General features: G+C 49.1%; 1 protein-coding gene across 3 annotated transcripts in view; it reads left to right on the top strand.

Annotated features, from left to right (window-relative positions):
• Positions 1-523: 523 nt before the first annotated feature.
• Positions 524-24,258, top strand: part of znf827 (zinc finger protein 827) — a 38,399-nt gene continuing 14,664 nt past the window's right edge. For 2 of the 3 annotated variants that reach the window (XR_015065989.1, XM_085911182.1), the window contains exons 1-5: positions 525-979; positions 13,716-14,930; positions 17,647-17,819; positions 17,929-18,421; positions 23,391-23,660. Coding sequence is in view for 2 of the 3 variants with exons in the window: in XM_085911182.1 (XP_085767308.1) it covers positions 937-979; positions 13,716-14,930; positions 17,647-17,819; positions 17,929-18,421; positions 23,391-23,660 (2,194 nt within the window). In the remaining variant the exon portion in view is untranslated. Of the gene's footprint in view, positions 980-13,715; positions 14,931-17,646; positions 17,820-17,928; positions 18,422-23,390; positions 23,661-24,258 lie in introns of all 3 variants that reach the window. The other variant, XM_085911183.1, reaches the window with a different exon arrangement.

Here is a 24,258-nt window from a genome sequence, read left to right as displayed (position 1 = left end):
AAATGTTTCCTCCCGTTTCCTCCTGTGCTTTACTCGATCAAAGACAGATTTGACACAAAAGGAGACTAAGGGCAGGCAGCCCTGCGTCAAAGTGGAGACTGTGTAGGGCATCGTACTGCAGTAATAAAACATGCTTCATGAAATGCACCAGTGTGAAGGTGATGTGCTAAAACAATAGAAAGAAAGATGATGTTGAATAAGTACGAAATAAACTACAATACATAGATTGCTCGGTAATTTTTGTACAATTTGAACAAAGTGGAAAAGTATCATATTATTTGACAGTGACATAAAATGATGAGTGTTGAATTACAATTCATCCAATGTGCAGATGACAATATGGTGAGGGAGTAGGCTACTGTTGTCAATACAGTACGTACACTACAAAAGCTTTTGGGGGCACCTTGCTTGTCGCGGGGGCGAGCACCTCAGCCACTCTCCGCGTGTGTGCGCGCGCGCGCGGGCAAGCCAGTACGGCGTGCGCGCGTGTGAGCGAGCGTGCGCGCGCGCGCCCGTCTGCTCTGCTGTTGCTGCCCTTTGATCCCCCGCATTAGTGTTAGTTAGGGGGGCTCCGAGGCGCACAGCAGTCAAGACAGCCGAGCGAGCAAGGCAAAGCGGCCCAGGCGGCGCCCCCTCCTCCGCGGCCCGGGCTCCCCTATTTTCCCCCCTCTCGCCTCTCTCTATCTCTCGTCTCCCCCTTCGACCGACGGTCCCGCTCTGAAGCGAGCGAGCGAAGCCAGCCAGGTGCAAGACCGAGCGAGGAGCAGCGGCTGCCCGCCCGCCCTCCTGCCTCTCTGCCTGCCTGCCTGCCTGCCTGCCTGCCCGCCCGCCGTCCGTCCCCTCCGGTCTCCTTCAAATGGGAGCGAGCCTCTTTTCTTCCGTCTCCCCGCGCCAGGACGAGAATGTGATTTAAAAACAAGCGTTTTGGGGAGGAAAATGCCAAGGAGGAAGCAGGAGCAACCCAAGCGCCTGCCTTCACGTAAGTCTCGCGGCTTGTGTGCGCCATTCTCGGTGGGGTTAAAGAGGTGAAAGAGACAAAAGAGGCTAGGTTATATTCCTCCCCGGGTTCTTCTTTTTTTTTGCGGGTCCGAGCGAGGCAGCCATGTTGTTGGCGACGCTTTAGCCAGCCCCCGAGAGTAGCGGGAGGAACCGTAAGCGAGCGAGACGTTCATAATCGATTTTTCTTCCTCCTCCAAAAAAAAAAGAAAAAAAAAAACAGCTCGCCAAAGGTTGCGGGTTCTATGTGTGCGGGGAGCAGAGGAGGAGGCAGAGGAGCACGAAGAAGACGAAGGCAAACTGGGGGGGAGAGGGAGAACGCCACCGCGGTGTTTTTGCTAACATGTCCGCCTGCTTAGGTGGCTTCTCCGGGAGGACTCGGGGAGTGTGGCCGCAATAAAACGAAGGGGTCAACTGGATCAGACGAGCCCGAGTCTGGCTCGACGTGCTCCCCCCACACCGAAGCCCGGTTAGCATTAGCTAGCACCTCCACTTTATTCCTTAAAATAAGTATGAAAAGATTTCCCCCCCACCCACCATTTTCTAGTTTCTCGCCTGTCAAGAGTGGCCATGATCGGTCACCTGAAGTTCATGCCCCCCCCCCCCTCCTCTTCATCTTCCTCCTCCTCTTCTTCTTCCCCTTCGCAGGCATTCATTGCAGACAGACTCGGATCAATAACGCGGTTAGACGAGGGGGGAAGCGACACAAATGCCAATGTCGTGCCGCAGTAGCCCTCTTTTTAATAATAACACCATCCCCCCACCCTTCCCCACACCCCTTTTCTTCTTTTAGCGAGCTCCCTACTTTGTCTCTTCAAATTTGACCCACCATCATATGTTTGGATCGGCACAGGCAGGGAGGAAAGGGGAGGCTGCGGTCGCACACCGGGTCGCTTTGGGTTCATGGTGGAGCAATGACTGGGAGAGTCTTTTTCGGTTCTTTGTATTGTTGTGTTTTGTTATGATGCTGCACTGTGTGTGTTATGTTACATGTGAAGTGTATCGCTGGTTTGTTTTGGGTTTCGGACGACTTTTGGGTAAAGGAAGTTTGAAGAGACTCACACTGTGCCGGGGATTCTAACCCAGAACCTGTAAGGTAATATGCACTAAGTTTGAAAAGAAAAACAAAAAGGATTGCGTAGTGTTCTGGTGGTTACTATGTATGTCTCACGGTTGTGAGGTTCGGTGTTGGAATATTTAAGTTGCATTTCGATGGAATTCCAAAATTAGTTTTTCAAATCTTTCACAGCAAAATCTTAAAGATTAGTCTGAATGCCGCTGGTTGGATAAAAGTTGCCGATACATGTGTCGTAATCGAGTAAGGATCCGGCAAACCCGGACGCTGCTATTGTACAGAACATTTGTTTCATATCGTTGTTTGGCATCGGCTGGCAACATACTTGCGGACAGCGTGGGTTGAATCACCACCCAAAAAAATGAAGTGATGCGTCTTTCTCAGATAACCAATTACACGCGGCGGTGCAAAATTGCGTCACGCTTCTGTTCAGCCAATTCACCTGTGTTATTTAATCTATTTTAATTTCAATGAGAATTTGTAGGCTTTGTAAAAATAAAGAATGAATTAATTAGACCCCTTTTTTTTAATGAATGGCTTTTTGCCCATCTCTTATTCTGGCGATTGTTTTGCAATAGTTTAGCAGTTAGCATGGCTTCTTTTCTAGTCATAATACTTGTCATTGTCTTGTTCATTATTATTTTGTGGTAGGTTTACAGGATGAGGGGAGTATGTGAAATATTGGCGCCTCAATTGACTTTTTTTTTTTTTTTTTTTTCCCCCACCTTCAGTTCTTCCCTCCCGTCCTCCTGCATTGTGCACTCGCTGGCTTCTAAATGTGGCGGCCACCCCAGCACAAATTAGCGTTCTCCGTTTTGTGCTCTGGTAGTGTTGTGGTACACGACGTGGGTTTGATTCCCAGCCGCTGCCGGGCCCCAAACCCGGATTAATTCAGAGAAGGTGGGTGGAAGGACTTTAATTTGGACCTTCTGTGACTGCTAGGGTGAATTTGAGTCCTTCTGTTTGCGACTCCTGCCGTGTTCTCGTCACGTAAAGTCTGTTTTCACACATGAATGGCGGACAATGCGAAAGGAAGAAGCCGTGTTGTCATTTCACACGTGCGGCAGACAACGAGAGGTTGTCCTTGTCAGACTCGTTGTCACCTTCTAGGGTGCAGAGTGAGGGGCTGCTTGTGGAGTATGCGCAGGATGATTGTGCAAAACTGCTGTCATACAGATGTTTGCCCTTATGTCTATTTATTTCCCCACCCCGTCTTTGTTTTACATTGTTGTTGTTGACTTAGGGCCGAATTTACTCAAGGTTTGCGCAAGCAAACAGATGTAGAAGCTGATAAGCTAACCAGGAACACAGTTTTGAGTTTGCATGTTGTGGGAGGAGCGAATGCAAATTCAGTTTGGGTCATTTGTTTTATGAAAGGGGAAGATATCCCTCAAAACTTCTTCATAATATTTTGTAACACGTTCTGATTATTATTACGTTTGTGGAAGTACCTGCTCAAGTGGCTGCCATTTTGCCACTTGCTGTCGACTGAAAATGACATCACAGTTGCCGGGTCATAGGTCACAACCAATCACGGCTCATCTTCAGAAAACTGGCGAGCCGTGATTGGTTGTGAAAACTCAACTGTGACGTCATTATCGGTCGACAGCAAGTGGCAAAATGGCCGCCCTCTGTGATGGATTAAAAACAAGTGGATTTTGCTCTTTTAAACTATATTCCACAAACAAACATCAACCAGAACTTTATTTGTTATTACAAAGAAAATGGAAGTTGAAGGAAGTTTCCTCAGTTTCTTTGTATCAGACAACTTGTGTGAGATTTTTCACCCAAGTGTGTGTCTGTGTGTGCACACCGCCTGGAAAGATGAGCATGCAGACGTGTGTGTGTGTGTTCGCGGCGAGTCCATAAGCCAGCTATGGAGGTCACGGTACAGTATGGCGCCGTCACTCTTGACAAGTAAACATGACCTTTGTTGCCTCCGTGAAAAGCACTCTTCCTCTTCTTCCGTGACCTTGCGGGGCTCTTTTTATCTGTGTCGTTTTTACTTCGTTATTACTCGGCCGTCTGTAAATTCGGCGAGGGACGCATCAAACAAGGACGCCGCCACCGAGTATTGTTTGTCACCAAGCGCAAGTGGGAAGGGCACTGCCTCGCAGTAGACTGTGGCCTTATAAGGCATGGTGACAATTAGGAGCTGTAAGTTTCACACGATCACATCTGCCGTTCTTGGTTCCGGTCATTCCTGGAATGAAAAGTTTCCCGGACGCTTTTGATGCTTAGTTTTCAATAAATCATCCACGAGGGTCATCATTTGTTTTCATCGTCTTGAATCTCAAAGGACGTCGCGGAAGTGTGTCGTGTGCGAGTCACACGGTCGGAAAGTGGACCGGTCTTGAGTCCGCGCCAAGGCGGTCTGGCAGGAAGTACCTACGGTGGAGCTTCGGTGACTTTTTCGAAGGGCTCGTCGTGTTTCACTCGGTTGTTGGGTCGAATTCTCCCCAATTCTGCTTAGCTCTCGCTATCCACCTCAGCGGCACGGCGGGCGGCTCTCTGGCTGCCTTCCACTCGCTATGATGATGATGACCTTGCTGCGGCCCGGAGTTGAAAACGTTGGATTAAGAGAAAAGGAAAACGAGAGCAGGTTTCCATTTCACCCTTGGCATAAAATTTAAGGGGGAATTTCTGGCCAGAATCCCCCTTTCCCCCTCACTATCACTCCCCCCACCTTCCCCCTTCCTCAGATAGATGGTCATCGGGGTCTCTGGCTGTGTCGGTCGATCGGAGCTCAAGCGAATAATGATACACAAGCTTGAACTGGGAAATGAATTCACCACGCGCTGTCACAGGCGGCTACTGCGCGTGTGTGTGTTTGGTTTGATAGTACCTGAAATCACTGAGGCTGCTGAGGATTAACAGTTAGCAGGGTAAGGTTTAATGGGCCCGGTTTCACCAAAGTAGCAAGGCCCCTATGTTTGGATCGATGGCGACACATAAATGTTAACCTTATTTGCAGCTCGAGACAAATGACAGTGCACCAAGACAAGTCGGCCGCTTTTTGTTCCTGAACTTGAAAGTGCACTTCACGCTCTCAACTATGTCATATTTTTTCACTTTTGTCGATCTTGTTGCCGTCCAACTTTTATTGTACCCTGTTGGGCAATATTTATATGTTCAAATGAAGATATTCATTTTTAATGGCAATTGTACCGAGCATTTATGGCTTGGAAAAATTATTCACCTCACTTATCTAACCTATTCATTTGCGGGCCAACATCGATGGTCACTACTTTTTTCTAAGTGCATTGTGGGTCATTTTGAGTGCCCTACATTTATGCTCCCTGGAGGCCCTGTCTAAATATTCACACTTTCAAAATGGTTGCAGTTCTAATATCACATTATATGGTATTATTTTTACCATTTGATCAACTTTACAAACTCTTACCTATTTTTAGGTCACCTACCTGTTTTGTCCTAGTGTAGTTGCCGTCCATTAGCAAGCTTCTGCTCAGTAGGGAGTATTTGGACAGGTCCGACGTTCGGACACCCTTGCTAAATGGCGTAACCCCTTAATAGTGCGCGATATAGGGAATAGTGCGTACATTCGGACACAACCGCCAATGACGGCCGTCCTATGTTGACAAATGGCAACACGTAGATCCACAGCTCTCCGTTTTGGCCAGTAGCGGCAATCTCGCAGGAGTAGCGAGACTTTCAGCTGGCAGCGTTACACACGGAACAGCTCGCCGGTGCAGCTGGGAAAGACAGAGCGATGGAGCATGCTGCTGGTGGCGGAGGGAGTGCGCAATAGATAGATTGAGGGGGGGGGGGGGGGCGGCAAAGTGGAGAGGAAGAGCCGCTAAGAGCTTTGGGCGGTTTCTCTGTTGTTGTTGTACCACACAAGTGCATCCAGGCCCTGCAGGACAAGCCTTTAACAGGCATGAGGGATGGAGAGCATGAGAGGAGGAGGGGGAGGAAGTAGAGGAGGTGGTGGTGGTGGTGTTCTGTGCCAGACGCCCGCTCTAAACAGTGTGCTGATTTATCGCCCGGTGCTCACGTTTCGCTCCTAGAAAGCCGCTAAATGACTTTGTAAGGGGGAGAAGAAAAAAAAATATGCTTATATCATCTGAGAGGAGCCATTTCGCCAATGCGGAATATCCGCATTGCCTAAGCGGCGCGTGGAACTGGAAAGTTTGTGGCTTAAATCGTTGCAAACCAGCAATCAATATCACCAATCAGATCCTAACCTAGTTAAGTGGCAATGAGGAAAAAAATGACAAACTCCGTTTTTTTTTTCCCCCTGAGCTTTTTTTTGTGTGTGATGCCACACCAACTACGCCACGTTATTTTGTGACTTGCAACCAAGGTTGTGCACTTAATCAAGAGCAGCTTACTAAAGTGGCAGAAAATCTAAGTCTTAAGCAGTGCTAATCAGCATATGTATATTATTCCGTATATTTGCAGGCTCCTCTAAATGGCTGTAGGCCAACACGATGATCTTTGCCCACCCCCCCTCTCCGCTCTTGCCAAACGAACGCATTCCGCTTGGCGCGGCACTGTGCTGTGACCTCACTTCCTGTGTGGGTAGACGAGTGCAGAAGGCATCTCGTGCACGGCCTGCCTCTATTTAGCCTTTAATGCACTAGCCAGGCTACGCCGCCGCCGCTGCCGCCGCCACCCTCTTCTCGCTCTTTCCTCTTAGTGTGTTTTCACATTGCAGTCAAGAGGAAGCCATGGGGCTAATGTCTTTTAACCAGGCCTGCTAACATCTGCCCGTTTGATGCAGTTAAACGGGGACAGTGCATAGAGCAGGCATGGAGTTTTTATTTTATTTTATTTTATCGACTTGCGTTAGTAGCTCTCTGGCGAAACACTATATCACCTCTATAAATACATATGCTGGATAAAAAGACAAAAGTGTTTGGCCGCCGGCAAAAATCCAGAGAAGTTACTATCGTTGACGCGGCGTCACCTCTGAGAGCCAAGCAGAGATTCGGCGACGGCGTGTTTTTGGAATGGGTTGATAGGGGATGCGCCATTTTTGATTAGGGAGGTGACTTGAAAAGTTTGGGAAATCTTCCAGTGCCGTGATAAAGTTCCCGCCCACCACATTCCGTCTTCCCACCCGATTACCAGAACGGCGTAAATGTTTGCTAACGCCGTTGCGTCCCGAGCACGTGACGGGCATCGACACCTTGAGCGCTTTGACCTTGTCGTATCCGACAGGCAGAAATGAGATCATCATCGCCGAGACAAGAAGCTGACGCCTCTCCTCCACCTACCCGCGGCTCTAAGTGACGGTTGTCATAGCGATCATTATGCCACCGCTCGGGCGAGTGAAGGATGCCTTTGAATGCGGCAGCCTGAGGTCGTAACCTGCTTACGCCGAGCTGATGCGGAGCCGAGTAAACAAGCGCAACGTCGCCCGTGCGTCTCCATGTTGGAAAAGCGAGGCGGGTTGCGGACGTAACAATGTCTCGCATTCCCATCCGCTGTCCTGGTTTCACATAGAGATTGAAAACAGAATAACACCTCCACCCACTTGCCTCATCCTCCCTGGACCTGCATGTAAATTAGCCGTTAGCTTCTCTTATTTATTTTTTTCTCGCTTGCCTTTTTAGGCTACGGAGTGCTAGTAGGAGCAGGGACCGGGACAAATCCTGATTAGTGTTCTCGTCGTCCTTGAGCGGCGCCCCGGCCAAACGGATGTCAAACCAATAGCCGGCCCGCTTTTCCCTCCTCGCTCATCCTCTTGGCTCCTCTGCTGATTGCGGGGGATGCTGAGAGACAAGCGTTGGGAGTGCGTTCATGCGGAGACGGCGGATAAAAACAAGAGCTTGTTCGTTTCAAGTCCAAATGATTTTTTTTTTTTTTAACACTTACCTTGACAGGGCACACAACTGGCACATCGTATCTCGCGACGACTCCGAAAAAAGACCCGTCTGTTGCCGTCGCTGATGAAAATGCGTTTTAATTCATTCGCAGCAGACACGGGAAAGTGTCAAAGTGGCAATCTCCAAAAGACAGCCTGCGATTCTTTTGGGCAAGAAAAGTGTGAAAAGAACAGGCCATCACCCTGCTGTGTAGTTTTCTGGCATGCCGAAGCAGCTCACAGAGGTGATTGTGCGCTTGTGTGTGTGTGTTTGTGTCCCAATGTGTGTGTGCGTGCTAGAGAAGTGAGAGCGAGTAGGAGGGTGGAAGGTGGGAGTATGTGAGGCGTCCATGTATTGTTTGTAAATCGCCATCGTGGCAAAAAAAAAAAGGGGACATTTTGCGCTTATTGCTGCCCATCCGTGTTTCAGTTGGAGATGGATACGAACTGTACAATTTTTTTCGTATTCTCTTACGTAGTTATGACATGGTGTCGAAACCTGATCAAATTTGTAACAAACAAGCTTTTTACCTTCAAGTAAATCCACCATCTGTGGACTCGCAATGCTAATCTAAAACGATGCTAGCAACAAAGCAATTTCAAGGCGGACCTCATTACGGCCCACGACCCCTAGGTTCCTCACCCTTGGCCACCAGCAGATACTTAACTAAAGCCCTCACATCGAAAAAATGCTTCAGCACACATCTTCCCCGAAGTGGCTTCTTTCTTGCTTGTGGGTTAAGAAGGTCAGGGCAAGAGGGTGAGAACGCAGGAAGGAAGGCAGCGAGTATGGATGTCGTGAAGAAGGAGCTGTGGCGGTAATTAAGTGTCCGGCTGGGCCCTGGCAGGGGTTGCTACGGCTGCGGGCTATGCTAATGAGCGCGCCCGGCGGTCAGGACTGCCTTATTAGCGCTCGCCGGACAATATGGTAAGAGAGACGCTCCGCCGGCGGCCGCCGAGTCTCGCCAAATGACTAACGGTCCTCCCGAGGAGGAAGGTAATTCTATTAATTGGCACACGGTGCGTCCGAACGGCTTCGCCGAGGAATCCTTCGCTCTCTGGCTCTTTTTAATGTCACCGTTTCCCGCAGAAACCAACTGGGAGTGCTACGTCCCTTCTTGTAGGTTGCATTTTAAAATGGGCAAGCTCAATTGGACATAAAAACATGGCTTTAAGATAACTTGAAACTTGCCGTTTGAAATGATAGCAAATACAGTAAGCGTTGGGTCCATATAGAACAGTCCAATCGGGTTCTTGACTTGTATTGAAATGTAGCGCAAATTACCATCTGTGTATTTTTGGCCTTGGCCTCTGCGGTCTGTGGCGACGTCGGGCGTTGCGCCAGAGGTGAAACAGGAAGGAGAAGTGTTCTTGGAAGGGAATAAGAGAACAGAGAACCCCCCCCCCTAAAAAAAAGCCCCCCAAAAAACAGCCAGACCTCCAAAATTCCTCATTGCAGACCAAGTGCACTTTACCCCCAGCCGTTTATTTTTCTCCTACATTTTTTGGCATCTCCCGTTACGAGGAGAGGAAAAACACAGCGTACACTCACTCGTATAGCCTTAGATGTGTCGTTGAGTCAACAGGCCCTGAAATGATGGAGAGGAGGAGGCGGCGTTTGAAAATTTGACCAAATATACAATAGATCAAGTCATGGTGTTAAATTATCCAGTTAGGGCAAGGCCTCCAAAACTGAAGGGGTACAAGCACCCGTCAAAATTCATCCGGTAAAGTAATTAGCAACTCAGATGCTTTATTTCCCCGGGGTGCAATTGGGACTTAAAGGTGCGCCAACTCTGTCAGTGTATGGAAGGGTACGCATGACTTCTAAAACTGGGGGTGCAACTTGAGAGTCCAAGATCTGGTATAATAATCACACGTGACTTCCCCCGGGGGGTGCACCAACTTGACAGTGTCAAGTGGAATGTCCGTCTGGTGTCATAATCTTACACGTCATTTCCATCGAGGTCTGATGCGTAAAATGGGATTCGCCGACTTTATTGTGATTTGAAGGTGTAGGTGTAACAAACAAGGATTATAATTAATAATAATGACATGAATGTGTTCAATGGGGCGAATGCGCGTTATCATAAAATCTGGGGTGCTTATGATTGAAATTGAAAACCTGCACATCTTTTTGCCACTAGAGCAAGTGTTAGACATGTGGTGATGTCTATAAATAAATTTAAAGTTGTTAATATGAATCCAGGCTGTTTATATGCACACTGCGTCGCCAACAGTAATAGTAAATTGCACAATGCCTCCATTTTGTGCATCCAGGCAGACATTTAAATGAAAATAGCTGTTAAAGCGGGTCAGAGCCTAATTTACATTGTTGCCCCGATGCAATTCATCCTCTTATTTATGCAGAGCGACATTCATTTTGACAAATATTGTCACTTGTCCTGTATAATGGTGCCAGGCTAAAAAAAGAAGAAGTATCTAAGTAACAGCATGGGTGGCATATTCGTCAGTGGCGTAAGTGTGACTCACCGCCGGCGTTAAGTGTTAACCTGCCGTGCGTCAAGTTCTTTGCGAGAGTTGATTCCCGAGGCTGAAAAACAGATTCCACAAAAAAACACTTCAATTTAAAGGTGAATTACATCGTTTCTGATCATCTTCATTCCACCGGGTGACTGTGGAGATGAATGCTTTGGGTGGTGCTGCTGTTTTGGTTAGCAACAGGTGCTAATCACGCATACTGCCAGTTTTTCCCCCCATTTAGGTTCGAAGTCTGATTAAAAATGAATTATTGTTTGCTCGACGAGTTGTAGTTCTCGAAATGGCCGCCGATGGGGAATAGCTTGCCGAACGGCACGTTAGCTTATCTTCTGACGTCAGCATTCGCCGCCCTCCTCCTCGACCTCCTCCGCACTGTATTCACTCTCGGACACGTCTCTCTCCTTTTGACATAGCCGCTGTATTGATGCGCACCCCTCTCCCCCCCGTTAATCGGCTAATGGCCTCCTCTTCTTTCCTGCCCTCCCCTTTCTCATCCTCCCATCCGTCCCTTTCGCCTTGCCGTCTCCTCCCTCTGCGCTCTTCAGGGCCCGAGGTCAGTGAGGCCAATTTTCATGCCTGGCTAAGTGACAGAATGGCTTTGTATCTATGTGTGTGTGTGTGTGTGTGTGTGTGTGTGTGTGTGTGTGTGTGTGTGTGTGTGTGTGTGTGTGTGTGTGTGTGTGTGTGTGTGTGTGTGTGTGTGTGTGTGTGTGTGTGTGTGCGCAGCCTAACACAAGTCATATGGCGGGTGACTCCCCCACCCGACCTACCTTTTAGTCCAGTCTTTGCTCCCCCCCCCTCTTCTCTCCTGACTTTAACTTTCACTGTTATGAGCTAACATAACGGACTCTGATTTTTTGCTCAGCGTATAAAGTGGCGCACCTTCATTTTTGTTCCGGGGCAAGTTTAGTTTTGGTCTAGCTTTTGGCGACCTCGTTGGGCGTTCCGGCGGAATCGCGGGCGCTTTCTATTCCGGCAACTGCATTGTACACGAAATTTGTGCGCTACACTTGCTTTCAACTCAACATGGCCAAAGAATTGAGTGATTGGCGTTAAACTTCACACCTCTGTGGAATTCCCCCTCCACTTGCTCTTTTAGCGGTCCCCAAATGCAGCGCCTCCAAAGGCGGGAAATTGCCAGCTTGTACAATTTATACCGAGCAGAAATAGTAAAAAAAAAAAGGCTACACATGTTTTTGTGGACATGACCTTGATTGATGCCACCCCGCTGACCTCAAATCATGGAAATGATGCTGCCAAATCCACAAATAGAGTGTGATACGGCAAGCGGGCCCTTTTAGCTGAATTTCCAGGCTTTGACTCCCCGCTGCTTGGCTCGTGAAAGGTTAATACAGCAAACACGGCACTCTGCGGCCCGCGCTACGTCTCCCATATTACCGAGTCGCTATTTGCGCAGCCGGCGTTTGCACTTTGACTCCATAAGGCTCCCCACTTTGTCTACAATGTGCCAGTTCTAACGGCCGTGCGACCCGGGCGAGAACGTTCCTGGCCGCCTTGCTGCTGCTGAATCCTGAGCGATAACGCACCCGGACCAGGCCGTTTTTCTCGACCAAACGCTAAACACCCCCCTCTCCCTCTCTCTCTCTCTCTCTCCCCCTCCACAACCTTTTCTGTGGCAGATGCTAGCTGCCGCAACCCGTGTCGCCGCCACTCTGTCAGCAGCGGGACCATTCGCCGGACCGCAGGCTAAGCAGTTCTAGCTGTCGCGAATGTGCGATCCGCTTTAAATCATCTCTCCGGCCGCGTGCGCTGTGCTCTCAGGGATGAGCTCGTGCCAAATGAAAACCTTGTCCGTGTCGTGATTTTCACTTTAATGTATGTACTGGCCTAGCGCGGACGAGTAATTGCTAGCAAGTCAGGCTCGCGGTTTTTGGCCAGGTACTCTGGCCTGTTTGGTTTATTGTTCATGAGACTGAATTGTGAGGGGGGGGGGGCACAAAGGGTTGCCGCAAAAAGCCGGATTGGCGCCAGAGCTGCGACGCAACCCCCCCCCCCCCCCCCCCCCCAAAAGCTCGAGACACCTCAGGTCAGCAATCTAGTGATTTGCCGCTAACCACATTACAGCCATTAGCAGCCCTTGCCGCTTTTCCGCATGTCACGTAGAAATGGGTCGAGTCCTGCCCCGCATGACTCACACTGACTCTTTTCTCTGCGACTTTCTCTCAGTGCTGGTCAACCCGACTCGGGTTGCAAAGTAACCTTTAGATGCAGCTTTTCTGTTGACATCCTGGGAAGTGGGAATTGCAGAGTAACCAAAAAAGACCGTATTGTGAAATTGTGATTTGCTAAGCTAGCCAGTTAGCTTTGAGTATTGTCCCACCCTTGTGTGACTTTGATTGGGATTTTTGCGTGATTACCGATTGGGAATTGTGGAAGTTGGACCGAGTGTCACAAAACGGAACGTGCAGTTTTCGAAGGGCCCTTTGAGGCGAGCCGGCGACTGTGCTCACCTTTTGACGACCGCAGCGCATCGTTCCGGGCCCAATCACGAGCCAACTCTAATGATCCCCGCCGCTGCGTTTCCTGGCAACTGTTTTGCTTTAGCCTGTAAACACAGAGCGGCCGCTGGGCCTGTGAAAGGTGAAGACATGTTTTAACAATTGCTTTTTCTCAATCGGTTGGATCGAATTTTTTTTTTTTTTTTAATTCGGGCGTCCAGTAACATACAAAGGCGGGAAACTGTTTTGTTAATATGTATCAGGAATGCTCACTCCTCTTTGTTCGCCCTTGTCTGGCAGGCTGTAATATTTTGCTTATGAATATTGATACACAAAGTGTATATTAATGACCCCGGGTGAACTTAACCCTATCCTTATTGGCTCCCTGTTGGTATCTTGCAGGCTCATGAATATTAATGGGGTTCCATAACCTCCATTACCCTAATCTTTGCTGTCTAGCCTCCCAGATGGATTGGGTTGTCATGGTAACGTCGTTACTCCTTGAGACCAAGAGTGGGAAGAATTTAAAAAAAAATAATAATGTCAGGGAACTCAGAATTACTTAAAACATGGTTAAAACAGGTTATGTCCAAAAAAAATGGAATGAGAAATGGCCGTTTGATTTTGACATATGGTGGTAATTGTGTCGTTAATGTTCAAAATGGTTGCTCATTTTAAGCAAGGTAATGGCGGTCATTTTCATTGGCCCAATTCTTTTCACCGACTCTCCCCATAACCGTGATCACCTCAGTTCACGGACGAAAGCCTGTGAATTTATTCATCACTCATGTTGCTAACCAAAACAGCAGCGAGGATAAGGGTGTATGTCTAATCTTCGTTTCTCCACCTGTAGATTTGGACAGCAATGACGAAGGAGGGCCTGACGGCGGCGCTGCGGAGGACGAAGGCTGGTTCGGGAATGCGTCCGACACGCGCTCGGAGTCATCGTCCTACGGCGACACCCAGGACGAGCTCTTCCTGCCGAGGGGATCGTCCCCGGACGCCAACCACGAGAGTCCGACGGGCTGCCCCACGCCGGTCCACCGCGCCTCCTTGGAACTCCTGGGACTGGCCGGCGGCGCCTTCTCGCCGCAGGACACCGTCTCGTCAGTGGTGTCATCGCTGTACGGCGAGGCGGCGTCCCGCGCCCTCGGGAAGCCCCTCAGCAGCAACCTGCGTCGCCTCCTGGAGGCCGGGTCGCTGAAGTTGGACGCGGGGGACCTCCTGGGGCGGGCGTCCCGGGGAAGCGAGTCCCCGCCCATAGGGCTTGCGTCGCCCCTAACCCTCTCCCCATCTTCACACCACGCTCAACAGCTCAGCGCGCTCGCTCGCAAGCTGGCCAACAACAACAGCGGCTCCGCCTCGCCGGCCTCGTTGGCGCCCTCGCTCTCCAACGTTAAACAAGAGCCGCTGGACCACTTCAACTCCCAGAGCAACGGCGGTAGCTTTGTATGGGCCGGAGTCGCCGACAAGTGGCCACCCACCGGCCGCTCCACGCCCAGCGGGTCCAGCCTCTCCCCGGACTCCGCCATCCAGAAGCTAAAAGCGGCGGCTAACGCGGTGCTTCAAGACAAGAACGCCGTGTCGGCCGCCACCACCACCTCCTCCACCAACGCTTCGTCCGTCGTGCCGCCCCTCGGAGGGGCCGGCGCCCGGGGCGACGACGTGGTGCGTTTCGATGCCTTTAACTCTCCGTTCAGCCCGCAGTCGGCGAGCTCCACTTTGGCCGCGCTTTCCAAGAAAGTCAGCGAGAGGAGCCACGGTTCGTCGGCGCCCGCTGCGCCCGCCGACCAGCAGAACTCTGCGACGTCCTTCCTGTCGCTCGTGTCCATGACCTCGTCGGCCGCCTTGCTCAAAGAGGTGGCGGCCAGGGCGGCGGGGAACCTGCTCACCGAGAAGAAGGAAGGCTCCCCCCTGCCGGGCGCTGGCGGCGGCATCCTCCAAGAGGATGTCAAGCCCCTGCTGGACAAGAACCACAAAACCTCCACGCCGCCAACACCCAACCAGGGCCTGGACCTGTTGTTGCCCTCCACACCCAAAGGAAGAGGGAAACCCAACAACCAAGCAGGTAATTGATACTGCAGTGGTTCCCAACCTTGTAGCCTATTAGAATAATTTCACCACAATACAAATCATATTTAATAGATGTATTTAAATATATTCAAATATATTTATAATATAGATCATATATTTAAAAGATTTAATTGTTCTGCCTGTCATTATATGTCATCAGCATAGATAGTAATAGGGTCAGACAATTATTTCAAAAAGTTAAATAAAATACCAAAAAAAAACGACTTTATCCCCAAGGACTTTTGGTATCATGAATGTCCTTCTTCACAGTGTGGCCCTAACACTCCTTGAAACTTGTTTCAGCCGCCGCAGTCTTAATTACCTTCATAAAAAGACACTGAAGCGTCAGCCAGCCAACCAAGCAAGTCTCACAAAAGGCTAGGGCGAGCTCCACGGGGGGGGGGGGCTCCCGACCGAGACCTCGCCGGGCTCGATGGCGCTCGGGGAGGGGGCTGCCAAATAAGCAGCGGGTGGAAGCCCTCCCTCGCGCGGTACCAAGTCCGCCGGAGCCGTCGGCACGCCGATCGGGAGGGCAGACCTTAAGGCCGAGCGCGTCATCCTTTCCCCTGACTGGATACAGATGTGTGTACATTCGCCGCCCGCGGGCCGTTTATTCTGGAAAATGCGCACGTGTAACCCAAACAGGGGAAAAGAGGAGAGACGGCGAGACGAAGTAACCTTTAGGGAAGAACAGAATGTTTTCAAAGAGACTGATGGGCACTTTTTGAAGGATTGTGTCGCAACCCTGAGCAAATCTAAAATGGCGGGATGAAATTGACTTGAGACGGATGAGGCGGCCGATGTAATATTGTGTGATCTGCATGTTAAAAAGGTGGTGCTGAAAGAGGGGCTGGGGGGGCGGCGGGGGTTGCTGTAACCCGGCGAGCCGTCAAGGTCGAGCGCTGCTGTAAAAATGCAGGTATGTTGTTTGGTCGCCAGACTGAAAAATGTGACCTTGATTATTGACGGCCATGCCTTGTTTTTTTATTGGTTTCCCCCGCGCTACTCGCACCGTAAAGCCCATTTAGTGCTCAGTTCGTCTGCTCCTTTTTTTTTTTTTTTTCATTTAGCGCTCCCAACTCCATTTTGTTTTTCCTGCACTGTATTTTACTCGCGGTCATCCCGCTGTCCGGGCTCGCACTTCCTTCCGCAAAGATAGATAATTAACTCCGAGGTTGATTTGACAAAAGCGAAGGATTTTTAGAATCGTTGATTGAGTAGTGATAACAAGAAAGAAGTTCAAGTGGATGTCAAAGTTGAAATTGATACAAACGAGAGGAGAAAGGCAGAGAAAAATATTTTAGGAGAAGAAAATTCACTATTCCTCGAAAATAATAGTCATCCTCCACATGTCCGACTCAAAATTTCCGAAGTTATCTATTTAATGACACTCAGTGCTCAGAAATTCTACGAGGAACATTGTCATTATTATAAGAAAATATATTTTAAAAATTTAATTTATAGATATTTTCCATTGTTTCCTTCATAAACCAAAAAATCGACTTACTGCTAATTATTTTGGATAGAAGACATTTGAGGTATAACAACAAATGGAAAACGACACACGCAAAGCTACGGCAAGTGTTTCATCTGTTTGTTCATTGATTTAACGCCATAACGCAAACGTGCTACAATTTGCATATGCATTTTCGCAAGGGCACAATTCAAAGTGATGGCCTGGGCTAAACGGAGCCACGCGGAAAAAAACCCTTGACCATCAAAAATGACCCCCTTGCAATAAATACTCATTTTCACTGTGGCCCGGAGGCGTTGATTTAATTCTGTACATTTTCCGAAGGCTGCGGCGGTCGCTGCGCCAGTGAGTGCTTTAAAAGGTTGTACACTAGCCCGTGATGTATTGTACACAGACGTATACCTTTGAAGCATAGCTATTAAGACACGATTTAAGTGCGGGTGGTAGACAGCGAACTCTCGGGCCGCTGTCGGCAAAAGCCCTTCAAGGCACTTGTGTTAATCAACAATGCGCTGGAGATTGAAGGTGTAATTGTGCAATGACGTCACTCTGGGTTCTTTATTCGTACGCTGCCTTTCGTGCCAATCTTGCGAGTCGTCGCTAAAGCGTGTTAGCATATGACACCGTTTGCTTGTTCATCTTACGTTAGCTCGCTAGGTTAGCATCGAAATCTTCGAATGTCTCGAGGTACCTTTTTTTTTTTTTTGCTTCACCCGAGAAGCTTAATGTCCCCCCCGCCCCGCCCCCACCCCTCCGCTCTGGCTGCAGATGGCCATTTATTGTTGCAAATAGGCAGTCTCGAGCTTTTACACCTCAGGTCAATGAATGGCTGAGCGCAGTCATTTCGCCAAACACTGATTACCAGATGTTTTTTACCGAGGAACACGGCCGGAATACTCATGAAGCCCGTCCTGACAGCCCGGCGTAGAATTTGTAATGCCATCATGTCTCCTTCTAATAAGACCAATTAAGCCGTAATGGATGCCGGATATAAAGCCAACAACTATAATCGAGACATAAAAAAATAAACACCTCAAGTTTTTGCCGGTGTTTCCAACTGACATTTCCCGCAGTGGTCTTTGTTCAATTTTCTTGCCAACCTGCCTCACGCTGAAAAGGCTTTCTATTTGATTTCCTTAACAGGAACAAAGCTGCAGCATTATCACACAGTACATAAAAAAAAAGGCTGCTTTTAATTGGCCTTTTGTAAATGTCACTTGGCGTCTCTATCCTCAAGGCTCACCGGAAGACTGCGGCAAACCCTTCCAGTGTCCTGTGTGCGGTCTGGTCATCAAGCGCAAGAGCTACTGGAAGAGACACATGGTCATCCACACGGGCTTGAAAAGCCACCAATGTCCGCTGTGTCCCTTCCGCTGCGCCCGCAAAGACAATCTTAAGTCCCACATGAAGGTGAGTCGCCGTCTCTTTTCGATAAAACCCCTGAAAATTCCAGAATCGGATCTCGTGTGTCAAGAATATACAAAATCTTCTAATTTGACACCTGGGCTTCTTCTCCCAGGTCCATCAGCACCAAGACCGGGGCGAGACGTTCCAGTGCGAACTCTGCCCGTTCACTTCCTCCCGTCACTTCAGCCTGAAGCTCCACATGCGCTGCCACCAGCACTTTCCCCGCACCGACGTCAAGGTGAAAGAGGAGCTCACCACCGACACCGAAGGCGAGGGCTCCCTGATGGGCGACGCCGGCGGCTCGGCCGACTCCAGGGGGAACCGGCTGTCCCCTCTGCATCCGGACGCCCGGCTGCAGTCGTCCCCGCCGGGCGAGGCGTCGTCCAATCACGTCAACGTCAAGGAGGAGCCGCTGGAGAGGGACCTGTCTGTCCTGTCGCCATTTAGCATGGGCAGGGAGCGACCTAGGAGCAGCGCCAACTCCTTGGACCTGCCGGGCGCAGGCGGCGGGGTGCACTCCAGCCCAAGTGGTCCAACCACGGCCTCCCTCTTCAGCCCGGACATCACCACCAAGACCGCCACTGACCTGCTTATGAAGCTATCAGGTGAGTACGCGTTACGAGTATTGTCAGTTGGATCAAGGTGCTTCCAACTGAGCTCTCATTGTTAGCATACAACTCATTGATTAGCATCAATGGACAAATGTTTCAATCACTGAGTGATTGTTGAGCGTCTTGAAGCTCCGCTCCATCTTCATATGGAGTTGATATGCTACTCGCATCTATCGTTGTTTTCTGAAGACCTTCACACTGAACCGTGAAACATTCTTTGCATGAAGACAAATTCATAGCATGCCATGCGGAGGTTACGAGGCCAGCGGGGAATTCTCCGTTTCAGATGCAACCTGAGCATAAGATAAGAACCAAAACTTTTCAACCCTGGCTCATGTGAAAAATATAAATAGTTTAATCTGAGACTCCACGTTTCATAACCAGCTCCCATTCATGTCGAGATAGTTTTTTTTTTAGTTTTTTTTATTACCACAGAATTTTAAAAGGATCAAAGATAGTTTGTACCAACTTGACAAACAGGTCGTTCTTTGGGAATGTTTATCCCCCGAGCGCGTGTTTAGATGCATTTTGTAGTGTTGCAGACCATAAAAAGAGCCACTCAGAGACGTCAGCAAGATTGATGGAAAAAGGTCAGGTGAGGTTCGGCGCCGGGGTCGAGGCTACGGCTGCCAATCTCGCGCTTAATGCTGCGTAATTAGATTGAGATCTTCGGGAGAAAAAAAAACAGGAACATTAGATTAATTAAAAATGTATGCATAATTCATAATTAAAAAGGAATTTATAATTTGAAATGATTAGCGCCCTTGGCTCACCATCCTGTGACCCAGCCAGTATGCGCCGGGGGGACTAGGACGACTCGGTTAACTAACTGCCCCCCGCCCCTTTTGTGCCCCCGACTCCAAATGGCAGTTGCACTTCACTTCCAGACTGTGCAATCAAGCCCGGGCTCCTCCAGGGAGGAGCCAGCGGTGACTTCTTCCAATGTCAGCGCAGTGTCAGGCGGCGGACATCTTACGTTGAGGCCCTCATTCAAGGTGAATGTGGGCGGATATAAAAAATGAAGTAAAGTCCCGATGATTATGGACTTTAATGAATACCGCCCCTTTGATCACAAAGTATCTCTTTTGTCCAAAAAAAATGGCTACTTAGAAGAAGCGCGGGCTCAGATCTTTTTAAAATATCGGTGGGGGCGGCCTTCCTCTCGGGACTCCACTTCTCCCTGGCAAGCCAGATTGAGTATGTTCACGGGTAGCTCATTCCTCCTACTTTTTACACCCCCGGTTCCCCGCCTCGCCTCGGTCCCCCAAGGCCAAGCAAGGGAGGCGGCGGGTGAAAGATATAAAGACCAGACAGATGAAGTGACATCTGAGCAAGCCAAAAGATGAGGAGTTCCATCCACTTCCCCCAAGCCAGTGAACTCCCCCTGAACCATGACATAATATTGGGAGGGGGGGGGGGTGTCGTGGATCCTACTTCTGACACCATTTTGAAAAACAGTAGCAGCATATTTTGGAGAGGACTTTCTATTGAGCATTGCGGCGATCCGCTTTGATTTTGCACGATGGCATGCTGACACAGCCGTCGGCCGTCCGGCGTGATCCACATTTTGATTTTGAGATGAAAGCCACGCCGCTCCTCCCCCCCTCCCTTCCCCGTGCCCAGTGGACCAGAGCTAATCATGTGGGCATCCTCCAGACATCACCCACTCCCCACCCCAGCCGCTCTGACATAGGCACTGTGAGCTCGACCTTGGCTGGGTGTGAGTAATTGCCACGCGGGGCATTGTGGGAGGTGTTGTCGCTCTTATGATTGTTGCCCCCCCCCCCCCCCCCCCCCCCCCCCCCCAGGAGAATACTGTGCATATTATTCTCTCCTCGCACCGCAGGCAGAAGACTAACACCGTCCAGCACACCTAGAACAGAAGCAGCTTTGTATTTGAACATCATCAATTTGGACCTAATTGCTAATAACGATTCAGTTAATTGACCTCCTTAGCTAATCATCCACATGAAGAACGGCTCGAAACCTTAAAGGAGAGCAACCAGTCAATTTTATTTAACAAAGTGTTCAAAAGTGTCTGAATCACGTGAAAAGTCCTTTACAGAAAATTTAATGGAACCAATGAAAGTAAACTTGCAAGTCAAGGCATGTTTAATCACGAGGTTGGGAACACTCAAGTCCGTTGGGTGACCTAAAAAGCGTCGCACGCGACTCGACAAAAAGGTCAAAACGCATTGGACAAATATTCATAATGGAGTGGGCGAGTGCAACGGAGTGGGCGTGCGACCGATATAATGAAAACAGTCTGTCCTTGCTGACATTGTACTTGATATATTTGGAGTCCTTGTCTGCTTTGTTGCTGTCCATATAATACGTGGTAGATCTGAATAGCCTTCCCATTTCCTCTTCCACCTGAGTGCACATGCACAGGAAGGCCCTTTGAGCGTGACCTCTCTTGTCCATACATCTCCTCTGCAGCCATCAGCATGGCTGTCCGCCGCCGTCTTGCACGCCGTCAGATCCTGTTGGGTTCTCAAACCCGCCCGACGCAGCCCTGCGCTTTTTCTTTTTTTTTTCCCCCTCCTTTTTCTTCTACCGGTATAAAACAGCAGCCAATTGTCAGAGGGAGAGCAGGCCGGCGTGACAGAGGTGGAAAGCTAATGAAGTTATTTGACGGCGGGCCTGGCCGCAGAGCGAGAGGTGAGGCGCGGCGGACAAGCGGCTGGCAGCTAGACGGATGAGGCACGAGGCGAGAAAAGCAGGAGGCGGCCGAGGGGAGGGGGGAAGGGGGGGGGCACGGGCGAAAAGAACGCCGATGTATGTAGCGTCGCTGGCAGATGTCACAAGGCTGTGATAACACGCAGACAAACTGATAGCGCCGCCGCCGCGGCAGAAAGAGAGCTGACTCGGGAGCTGGAGATGGCCAGTCACCCAGAAAGATGCTTCTCGGCTCACCTCGCAAGGTGACGTGCGAGGAAAAACTCGATGCTCTTCCCCTTGATGTGTTTATGTGACTTGGAGTCTTGTTATTTTGGATCAACGTCTGGTTTACATCGGTGCCTTGACATAAGAAGGCAAATAGAAATAGCAAAATGTAAAGAATACAATCGTTTTTACATCTTGTTCATTCAAACTCATAGAAAAAAAAAAAAAAAGATCGAGATGACGAGTCTCGAAGAAACATGCCCTCCTTCTGCTTCTCGGCTCGAGTCGCAAGATGACACGCGAGGAAAAACTGGACACCCGTCCCCGTGTTGTGTTGGTGAGATTCCGACAGACAAAAGGCTGCAGTGTGAGCTCAGTTTTGTCGGGATGAAATTGCTGCTTGTTTGAAGGGTGTTAAATGTTTGAAACAAGCTGTAAGGAAATGCAATATGACCAACATTTGAAGTCCGTTACTGACTCAGGAAAGTGTCGTTAAAAATTTAAGGAAAAAAAAAAAAAAGACCCATAATGCATATTTATTTCACAATTTGCGCAGTCACAAACTAATTTATTATCCTATTGGTTACTTCATCGATTCCTTGAGTAATTTTAAGCAACTGATATTTCAATACAAACGGCGCAGCGACACTTTTAAACATTAAATTTAACAGTACTCACTGTCGTATAGTCTTTATTATCTGCAAGGAGTCTCAGAATATCCTTTCCTCACAAAAAACGTGGGGGAGCTGCAATAATATTCAACTTTGATGTCAAGTCAAGGGCCACAAAATCTCATTGATGGGGCCGGAAAACAGCCCCCGTGCCATATATTTGATAACAGTGGTCTATCCTGTACAAAATGGCTGTGAGAAATGGAATGGGAGTAATGGCCTTTTTGTTTCCGCTTGCACCTTTAATTTGTCTCCAGTTTTCCTCCGAGCGTGTGAATGGGCTCATGTTTTTTTTTTTCATAGGTGTTTTGTAAAGTGGGGGTGCAAATGTCCTGTACCCTGGTCTGATCCAACATGCCCCGACACGCTTCTAATTAGAGGACGTCCTTCCAGGTGCCGACCAGGTTATACTTAGCCTGTCCGCCGACATCCGACGACGTGACATTTCCAGCTGGTACAGGCTGTGACCCCCACACCACTGCCCGTGAACTTGAAGGTCGCCATGCCACCAAGCCCAGCCCCCCCCCCCCTCCCCTCTCTCTTTTTGCTCGCTCCTCTCACATGGAGCGCACACACAATCCTAACTTGCCATGGTGTGGCAGTGTGGCATCGCTCACCTCACGGGTGGCCTGGAACACCAGCACCTGTCCCCCCCCCCTCTTTGCCGACCCCTCCACCTCGATGGCATGAGGACCATTAATCAGAGGGGCCCCGAGTCACCGCAGATAGATGAGGTGGGATGAAGGGGTTGGCGGGCCTTTGCTTGTTAAAGATGTTAGGTGAGATGGTCCAGATTCCTGCTCCAGTGGACAGACAAGCGTCTGATGGTGAGCGATGTTCCCCGAAGAGCGATTCGAAAACACTGTGTGCTAAATTTGAAGCTAGTTGTCTTGTGTCGTAACGGCACTGTGTAATGAGATGCGACGTGTGATACAAAGAGGACTTCTATTAGAAGTTGCTCCGTGGCTAATTATTAATTATTCATCTAAAGGCGGATTAGATGTGGCCCAGATTCTTGTCGAAGACGTCTGAAAAGCGGCAGTGGCGATGTGACAGTTTTCTCCAGAAGCTCCTACAAAGATTGCGAGATAAAGACGACGATGCCGTGATTCACATCGGTGTTGCTTACGGATGGCGCTATGGGAGTGGATCACAGACTCGTAGGAGGCCGCAAGTTGAGAAGAAAGTCAGCAAACTCAATATTGTCAGTTGGGGATTAGCTTCCTAAATCCTAAGTAGCGCAGAAGATGTTCTCAGCTAGAAAACCCTAAAAACTATTCAGAAGGAACCAAAACTTGGACTTCCTACTTTCAAACACACACACACAAAAAAAATAAAAAGTTCACTCAATATTTCAAGATGTACGCAATTCAGATTGCTGATTTACGACTTCTTATCCTCCGCAGCGGCCAACCAGAGAGAAGCGATGAAGTCGCCCTACCACGTGAAGGAAGAACCCAAAACCGAGGAAGCCTCGAGTCCTAGACCGGCCTCCCAGTGTCAAATCCCGTCGAACTTCCACGGGACATTCTGCCAGGACGCTATCACGGGGTCGGCGGCTTCGGAACGTCCGGGGTCCCTCAAACCGAGGGAAGGGAGCCCCTCGGCTAACAACAGCTTATTGAGCCAAGACATCAACATGAAAGTGGCCTCCGAGTTGCTGATCAAGTTATCAGGTAAGATTTAAAAAAAAAAAAAAAAAAATGCGTTAAGCTCTGAACACCAATGTGGCATTTGGTCTTGGAACTTGACTTAAATAATTACTTTTACAGTCTGTCGCTCGCTTCAATCTCCAGTCCTTTGTTAAACGATCAAAATCCTCCTTGACCCACACGTCAACCTCCAGCCAGTAGTTTGTGTATAAATCGTCTGACAACAACATGACCTCTTCGATGGAGGTATCCCTTTAAACGTTGGCATTTACCGAGAGAATTCGTCGAGACGCTTCCAGGTCACGCACTCCCATTGATATTTTTTGCTGTGGCGTTCCGCGGGTTTGGCCGATCAGCAAGTTCGATTCTCGGTTGTACTCCGCCGGGCTGAAACATTTTGTAAGGCTCACGGCTCAGTGGTCGAGTAGGTGACCGTGTCCTTGAGTAACACCAACAAAACAAATTGGCAAAAAGGGCATTCTTCTTCTTTCTGTGGTATGTAGATTTATTTATTTTTTTTTTTGTTTCGGATAAATGCGGACAATTCTGAAAATTGAGTAATTGGACGATTACTTCAAAAAGATATCTATAAATAATCAAATAAAATACGTTTTGGGCTTTT

Source organism: Syngnathus leptorhynchus, chromosome 5 (assembly GCF_054491065.1).
Source record: "Syngnathus leptorhynchus isolate UIUO chromosome 5, UIUO_Slep, whole genome shotgun sequence".
Taxonomy (NCBI): domain Eukaryota; kingdom Metazoa; phylum Chordata; class Actinopteri; order Syngnathiformes; family Syngnathidae; genus Syngnathus; species Syngnathus leptorhynchus.
This window is presented reverse-complemented; position numbering and strand designations above follow the sequence as displayed.